This window comes from Bidens hawaiensis, unplaced genomic scaffold (assembly GCF_021521415.1).
Source record: "Bidens hawaiensis isolate Kalapana, Puna unplaced genomic scaffold, B.hawaiensis_p1.1 tig00051566_1, whole genome shotgun sequence".
NCBI classification, from domain to species: domain Eukaryota; kingdom Viridiplantae; phylum Streptophyta; class Magnoliopsida; order Asterales; family Asteraceae; genus Bidens; species Bidens hawaiensis.
The window spans coordinates 22,692-31,814 of record NW_027499260.1 but is presented as its reverse complement, the minus strand read 5'-3'; the positions used below and the strand labels follow the sequence as shown (position 1 = coordinate 31,814).

The following is a 9,123-nucleotide window of genomic DNA, read 5'->3' as shown; positions in this document are numbered from 1 at the left end:
AATAAAAACTATATTAAAATAAAAAAAACACATTAAATTAAAAAATACAATAAAAACTAAATTAATATGACTACATGTTGTATTTTTCAAAAATTTTCTTTTGCCGAATTGCTTTTAGAGATTGGACTCTCGGGTCGTCTTCAGATAACTCCTTTGTTAGAACCTCTATGTCGTTGTTCAATTCATTCCTTTTAAGTACTTCGACGGCGTCCAAATTTACTTGAAGACGTTTAGCTCCAAGTTCTTGTATATCTTTGAGTCGAATGTTCATTTATTTAAAATGACTTTCCATTTTGACATTCGAACTCGTTGCTGACGACGACGCGACCCCTTTCCTCGTTCCATTTCCCTTGCTTCTTCTACCCCTCGATCGAGTCATCTCGATAATATCCGCATAAGGATTCCCGGCTTCATTATCCTTAGGTTGAAGTTTCGAGCGTCGGAACGGGGCGTGTCCGGATCAACCGAAAACGATGTTCTAGACCTTTTTTTAGGCGGACCACCTTCGGTATTGGCCTCCATAACCGGGCCCCATTTTGGGTGAAACCTCAGGTATTGTTTCCAAATGCCAAAGTATTGGAAAAGTCTCCTTGGCCTTATGTTGATACTCTATCAACGCCTTTTCCATTATTTCTGCGTCAGATGCACCGCTACTCCACGTTCGAGTCATCCGAGAGTGAAACGTATGGTAACCCGTGCATTTGGTGTTGATGTCGTTCCATTTCGAATGCACCGAATCTTTTTCTTGACGCGAGTCCCGCCAAGTTAATGGAACAACTCTTTAATTTTGTGCTAAAATAAGCACGCTTGTTGATAGTTCGCTAAAAAAATAAAAACATTACAAGTTTAATGTTTTTCTAAGAAATTTAAAAAATATATATATTTTTAAAAACTTACCACACTCGGGATCTTCCGATATCGCACACCAAGCACGAGCACATAGTTCGCACTAGTCGATACTCCACGGTATGGTGTTCTTTTTAGCCCGAGCTTCGCCGGCGGGCTTCTTTTAGTGTTTTCTCGGACATCCGCGTTGGCTTGAAACGCCGCGAGTCTCCGGACGGGTTGTGGCTCCGGGTTTATTTGTGTCTCTGGCACAAACTCGTCGTCGGGTTATGGTTGGGAACCGAACCGGCAAAAATGTTTGTGGTTGGGTTTTGAAAACCTGGCACCGTATTTGGTAAAGGGGCTCCCGAACTAAGATATTGCATGTACGCGGCCATATGCGCTTCGAATGGATACGGGTATTGAGGGACGGGGACAGTTGGCATCGGGGGAGGTGGATGGTTCAGTTGTAGATTTTGGCTGCTTGCGTTGCCTTGACGGGAAAATTGACCGAAACCGAAAACATTTTGGTTGTTAAACGGAAACAATTTGGTTCTTTGGTGTGTTTTTTGGAAAATTGTGTAAAAAATGAGGTTTGGGTGTGTTTATAATCTTATATAGTATATTTTGGTTATTATTTTGAAAAGTTTTCTTTTTTTAAAAAAAAAAACCAACGGCTCTCCAACGGATACCCCTCTCAACGGATACTTTTTTTTGGATTTTGAGCCATTTCTCGCGTTATATAGAAAACGCCGGGAAAAAAAAAACCCAAAACGCCTGGGGGTGGTGTGCCCCCGGCGTTATCATCCAAAACGCGGCCCATAAAGCCCCACTAAGGATGGTCTTACCGGTTACCTTAAGAAGCCCCTCCTACCCTTATTATTTAAAATCTATATCACATTATCACTTAACGTTCAAAGCAAAACACATTGCTAAAATAGTGTATCTACTGAAAATATAGTATTAATAAGCTAAATTTAAATTTCCCAATGAATAAAAGTAGTTAGAACGTTGTTTGACTGTGTCACCTAACATAAAAAAGGGCAAATCCGTAATTTCACAAAGAACTCGGTGCATGTCTTGTATGTGCAACTCTTGTTCTCTTTAATCTTTCCCACTTATAAATATAGACACAACATATATGCATAACCAGCACCAAGCTGCTAATTATAACAAACCTTCAATGGCTATTTCATCCTCCATTTACCCTATGTTACCTTTCTTGATAATATTGTTATTAACCGATACCACGTTACACGCTAACGCGTGCTATACGTCGATCATAAGCTTTGGAGACTCGTTAGCCGATACTGGAAACCTAAAAGAATTATCAGCTAGATCAAACAGTGCACCACCCCATTTCTTGCTTCCACCTTATGGTGAAACATTCTTCCACAAACCCACTGGTCGGTGCTCCGATAGCCGCCTCATCATCGATTTTATTGGTACTATATATATATATATATATATATATATATATATGTAACACACTTGGTTTTTCATATGTACACATATATGGTCACTTGTACTTCAAGTACTAATAATCTTTTTTACCATTTTGTACTATTTTTTCTTTAAGCTGAGAGTCTTGGGATGCCGTTGATACCGCCATCCGAGGTTATTCGAAAAAACAGCATGATTGAAATAGGCCAAGGAGTGAATTTTGCGGTGGCAGGTGCGACCGCTTTGGATTCGTCTTTCCATGAAGCTCATGGGGTGATCAATCAATATACCAATGTGTCTTTAGGTATAGAGTTGGAATGGTTCAAAAGTTGGTTGCCTTCTGTTTGCAGCAATGGGTCAGGTAACCGAGTCTAACCTATATGCTTGCCATATTTTACGACTGTTTTTGACCAATTTCGAAAACCGAACGAAAATAAAATATATATTTGTAATGTTAATATACAATGAAGCTTTAGATAACACGGTATAGAGCTCAATTAGATATTAAAGGAATTTTGGAAGGAAAAAAAGATAGGTTATTAATTATTAAATATTAATTAAGTTTATCTATTATTTAGTTTTCTTATTATATTTTAATAAGTTTTGATAATGTTATTTAATCTTTGTTTAAGAAAAAAAAATATTAAATCGGTTTCTCTTCTTCTATTTTGATCTCGAAGCATAACCCACTTTATGGGTCTATTGGGAGATTGAGTATCTCAAATCGATCTCTATCATAAAAGATTTAAAAAATATAGTTGAAACACAGCCCAGCCAATTGTTCATGTTTATCAACTCAACTGGTCTTACTAAGATCATGTGTAGTGGGCCCTTCAGCCCGTGAAATCGCCCCGGCACACCGCCCCCCAGGGCGTTTTGGGCTCGTTTTGGGTTGAGGATGTTTCCTACAAAGCGCTCTCCCATTATTCATCCAATCAATCATTTTTTTTTCACAAACTTCGGTCAATAAGATCTTTTATTTTTATAAAAGTAGGATAAAAAAACAAAGAAAAAACATTAATTGAATAATGATTGAAGAGGTTTTATCCACTACACCCACTTTGAAAAAAAAAACCACTAATGAAGTGGCACCATGTGCCACAAAATGCCTCTATCGAGACTACATCCACTATACATGGTCAAATAACCGGTCGATTCAGGCGAAGAGGATTTAAATATGCTCAACTAGGGCAATTATATTATTATTGTTCTTTGAGAATCATTGTTGTTTACCAACCGTGTGACTGAAGTTTATGTGTTGCAATCCACTCACAACCTTGGCAACAATAATCATCACCAACCGAAAAGAATATTTTAATTAATCTACATGTTAACTTGATTTATTCCATTTTCACAAGTGTAGTGATAACGACTTTGTGCGGGCTTTACTTTCTATTCTCTTAAATACAGTTAAGACTAATACGTACAAGCTTCATGTTTTTTAATTTTAAAAACTAACAACATAAACAGATATATTTTTAATATGAAAATCCGATATAATCATCGTTCCGGTTCATAGGTGCAATGGGCTGGACAAAACAATAAACGGCTTGTAAGATAATGGTATCAATATGTTTGTTAAGTGAAAACTTTTTAAATGGTGAGAGTTCAAGTTTCGTAGTAGACAAAACTAATGTGGTAATTTGGCATTGAAAATTTGAAAGAATTTGTATGTGTGGTATCATAAGAACATAATTAATATAGAACTTATAACTTTGCCCATTAAAGTTTATAAAGCAAGTTGAAAAGTTTTAATTTCAAAAGTTTTTAAATTTTCAACTTTGATCACCAAAATTATTTCTTCCTCAATATTTAGATACAGAAAGTTCATGTCTCTAACTACACTTTTAACAAAATACTTTTAGTAATTTAACTTTGGCCATAAAAGTTTTATACTTTCACAAATTGCACAAAAATTACAAAAAATGTTTTGACGATAGAGTAATGAACTAAACCAATACCACCGAGTTATCGCCACGACCACGTCGCAACGTGCCAGTTTAAAGCAGCTTAGTGAGACTTTGGATCCTTTCGAGCTTTTGGCGAGGTAACTGTTGTAGGAGTTATGGTTCATTCGCGAATCAAGTTTGATTCATCAAATCCTACGGGATCTCTAACTTGTTTTAAATTAAGTGATAGGTGGGTTTTAACTACCATGTTGTTTTAGGGGGGTTGTTTGGCCTAGCTTTTTTAACGAAACTTATAGTTTTTTAGTTTTTTTTTACAAAATAAGCTTAACTTGGTGTTTGGTTTAGCTTTTTAAGTTTTTGCTTATGAGCTTATATAAGTTAATTTGAATAAGTTTATTTAAAGATGGGTTTTTAGCTTATTTGAAGAAGCTTATTGATGTAAAGGTGTAATTACTCATTTGTTCTCAAATGATGGTGAATTAGTAATTATTCAAGCATTTATTACTCTAACAAATTGAAGAATAGTGGATTTAACAACTTATTAAGACACATAATTAACTTGTAGAATATAAACTAATCTAAACATTTAGAAAGAGTTTACCAAATAATAGAAAATAAATATAGTCCCTTTAAACAATATAGTCAATTAAAAGATTAATTAATCAATTTCAAAATAATAAAAAATATATCTTTAATTATAATTAAGTAGGTTGTGTTTTATCATTGTAGTTATTTAGTAGTTAATACCTAAGTTTTTCTAATAATTTATAAAATTAACAAAATTAATCGAGGGTTATCTTAGATTCTCAAATCTCAACTAATGATATAATTTGAAAGAATTTGTTTCAATTATTTTATATAAAAAAGTCTTTCTTTAAATAGCCAACAAACACAGAATTGCCTTAGTACTTCATACGAGGTAACATAATTGCAAAAGGTCACTGCCAATTTACCCAACGTAAGCGCCTCCAAGTTAGTCAAGTTCTAAAAAACCCATCCGTGCGAAAGCCAACTGGTGTTAAAACGCAGACGCCCTCAGAAAACACATTAGATTTATTTAATTATTTTTTCAAATAATATTAGATGATTGATGAGGTAAATCGTGCCAATAAGTTTGAGCACATTTAACATTAGAGGGGAAGTGGAAATTTGGGCCGGAAACCACAAGGTCTTAAGTTCGAATCCGATCCCAACCGAGTTTTATCGCAATGAGAATTCGGGTAGCATGCTTTTCTTGAAACACGAGATGATGGGTTTGGGCTATCTAACGATGCCTGCCAGCGTATGAAGTTGTCTTTTGTTATTGGGTTAACACATGTAGTCAGCTTTATTTGTTAGTTGTTGAAAAAATTGATAATCGAGATAAACCGTATTATCAGATTAATAACTTCATTTTAGGCGGAGTTACATTGTAACTTTAAATTGCAAGTTTAAACTTGTAATATTTTTCTTATCATATCATCTCAATCTATTATATTTTTATAAATAAAAGTAGCTTGTTTGAGTTATGACATTTAAATGGTTTTTTACAGATTGCAAAAACTTTCTTCGAAATTCATTAATTCTCATGGGGGAGATTGGAGGAAACGATTACAATCACGCAGTAATGGTTGGAAAATCCATTGATGAACTCAAACCATTTGTTCCTCTTGTTATTAACACCATCGTGTCGGTTATTAATGTAGGTATTCACGATCAAGTACAAGTATAACCACATAAAGTACATTGCTACATGCATTATATGTAACTAGTTCATATGTGACATGTAGGAACTCATTGAGTTTGGGGCAGAAACGCTTGTTGTCCCAGGAAACCTACCGATTGGATGCTCGGCTGCATATTTAACGGTTTACTATGATTCTGATGAAGTAGAATACGATAACACAACAGGTTGCATGATCACGCTGAACAATTTTGCTGAATACCACAATGAATTGCTAAAAACATCATTAAATCAAATCCGAGAAGTTCATCCTGAAGTTAATATCATCTATGCCGATTACTACAACGCTGCCATGCAATTTTTTCGATCTCCAGAAAAATACGGTACTTATTAACGGCATTGGCTAAATGTATCACAATATGCTTGTCACACCCTCCATATATACGAATGTATAGAGGGTGGTATATTACAGATGTATAGAGGATGATTTTACTTATATACGACCACAATGGCGGACCTACAAAAATTTTCATAGGGGTCGGAAGAGGTCGTCATTAAAATTTCATAGGAGTCGGACGAGATGTTAACATATATTACCTCTTAAAAAAACCATTTGTATAGGATACGACCGAACCCTACACTTATAGTGTGGGTCCGCCAATGTACGGCCACACGGGCATATAGAGTGTGATACATGGGCTTAAAGAGGGTGGCTACACAATTATAAATGTGTATCGAGGGTGGGTATACGGACGTAGAGAGATGGAATGCATATAAATTTTTCTAGAGGGGGTTGAAGTATGTTTAACTGAACCGTACTTAAAACTCACCAAATACAGTAACTATTAACTAACATCTAAAAGGTTCTTTTTGCTAGAAAAAACAAATTTAAAATAATATCATTCCAAAACTTTAATTGTTTTACTAGTATATTGTTGTAGTTATAAAATGTTGATATAAATGTAGATGAGTAGATCAATCATTTTTAATTCTTAAATACATATAAAATTTTTCTACCTTTTTTTTTTGTTTTAGAAAAAAGTATAAAACTATTTAATTTTCTCAGTGCCCATATATCAGATAGTTGACAAATAAGGAAACACTAGAAGTTTATAAATCTATTTTAGTTTTATATCAAAAAAATTGAGAAAATGGAAATTGAGGTGCCCAATAATGAATTTAATTTTTCAATATAAAATAACGTATATATTTTGATTTAATTTTAATATTTTATAACTCTCTTTTAAACCTCATAGAGACAAGATTTAACCCAATATTACTAATATTCATACTTACGAGTTATAACCACAACAGCCCACATTGAAATATATTGTGTCAAAGGGTTGTGTTAAGCACTAATTGATTTAAAATTACTGAAAGTCAGTGCTATTTAATCAAACTTATGGTCAAGATGCTCAAGTGATTTTTTTGGAATGAAATATATAGGATTCACAAATGGAGCTCTAAAAGCATGTTGTGGAGGCGGGGGACTGTATAACTATAACTCGCTGGTAGAGTGTGGTGATCCCTCAATTATAAGTTGCGCTCAACCCGAAACATACGCCAATTGGGACGGCCTGCACTTAACTGAAGCGGCATACAAGGTGATTTTCAAGAGTTTATTCGAAGGAACATATACTGCACCACAATTTCATTCTTTGTGTCCTACATCACATGTACAAGCAAGAGATTCGTCGTCAAGCTTAGTTCAAAACTTCTAGCGCAAGTAAATGAAGCTTGTAAAGAATTGCATAGGTTTTGTTAATAATTTGTGAAGAGACCCAAGACCCGTTTATTTTTTTTTACTATAAAATTGGTTATTAATTATAAATAATATTTATGAAAGTTAATAATATACTTATGGTTTGATGAGACCCAAGACTCGTTTATTTTTTTACTATCAAATTGGTTTTCTAATTTAAATAATATATATATATATATATATATATATATCTTTTTTAAAATAAATAAGATACTAATTTTTATTATATCCTATTTTATAGGATTTTTAAATCAATAATTTGGTGAGAATAAATTTTAATTTAATGAGATGTTATAACTCGTTTAAGGAATATCTGGGTTTGGTAAGACCCATACTCATGAATTCGGGTCAAATGCATGAGAATGCTCCATTTAAAAATCAAGCAAATCTGGTGACTCCAAAAAAAGGGGTTTTCGAGATGAACGAACCACGTCTTGATCTTCTTCTTCTGCGGCTGCGCCTGTGACCTGCAATGGTTTCGGGGTGTGGAGGTGACTGCTAAGATATCCTGAGGATTTCTTATTTACAGACACAAAAAGTGGTGGTGGCTCTTATTGAGCATGACCCTCTAACAAGGAGATGGAGACCTCCTTATATAGAGAGCCTCATGGCCACCATCATGATACCCTAATGGGCCTAGCCCAGTTAGGGTTACCTCCACAAAACCCCCTCAGCCCAATAGCATTGTATTAGTCCGTGTAATAAAATAAGCCAAACATCATAGATTTAGGGTCGTAGAACCGGGTTTTAGTACCATACCCCTACAGATGGATAGGGAGATAATTGAAGTTTCATCACTTCGATTTTTTTTTCAGCAAGTTAATAGAAAGAACGAATTAAACGTGATTATAAATAATGAAAACCGAAGATAAATTCAAAAATTAAGGAGACGATGTTGATTCTGGTTGTGATCGTAAAATCTTCTACCTCTACTTTGATAAGGTGACTTGTATTTATATATGCTGCAGTTTTTAGTATCCAGGAACAGGATTGTATATGATTTGTAATTTGTTCTTGTTTCAAAATCAAGATTGGTTTAAAACAAGAATTATATTAAAAAGTAGATAAAATAGACACGTTGCAATAATATACATAAGATTTTGCAAACCATCGCATCTTAAAAAATGATAAGAATAAAAACCAAATAGACTTGTGACTATAATATTAAAATTACGATAAGAATTTAAGGTTGTGTTTGTTTTTGCTTATAAGGTTTGCAAGGAGCCTATGTTTGCAGGCGCGTAGACATAAGCTCTTGAAGACTGTTTGTTTTAAAAAAAAAGATTTGAAAATTGCTTTTATAGTCTTAAAAAATAAGTTTTTTTCACCATATTCACACATCTTCACACTTCTTAACATCTTACCAAGTACCAACACCCAATGTTCAAAATGACCACCACCCACCGTCCGCCGCCACCACCACCCACCACCACCACCGTCCGCCACCACCACCATCCACCGTCCGCCGCCACCACCACCCACCGTCCGCCACCACCATCGTCAACCACCCACCACCACCA

At 34.6% G+C, this 9,123-nt stretch overlaps 1 protein-coding gene across 1 annotated transcript; it reads left to right on the top strand.

Annotated features, from left to right (window-relative positions):
* Positions 1 to 2,008: 2,008 nt before the first annotated feature.
* LOC143599158 (GDSL esterase/lipase At1g28580-like) lies at positions 2,009 to 7,583 on the top strand. Its single transcript, XM_077077183.1, has 5 exons — positions 2,009 to 2,270; positions 2,405 to 2,629; positions 5,711 to 5,859; positions 5,948 to 6,224; positions 7,288 to 7,583. Exons 1-5 carry the CDS (start codon positions 2,009 to 2,011, stop codon positions 7,560 to 7,562), a joined length of 1,188 nt encoding a protein of 395 aa, XP_076933298.1. The 3' UTR covers positions 7,563 to 7,583.
* The last annotated feature ends 1,540 nt before the right edge of the window (positions 7,584 to 9,123 follow it).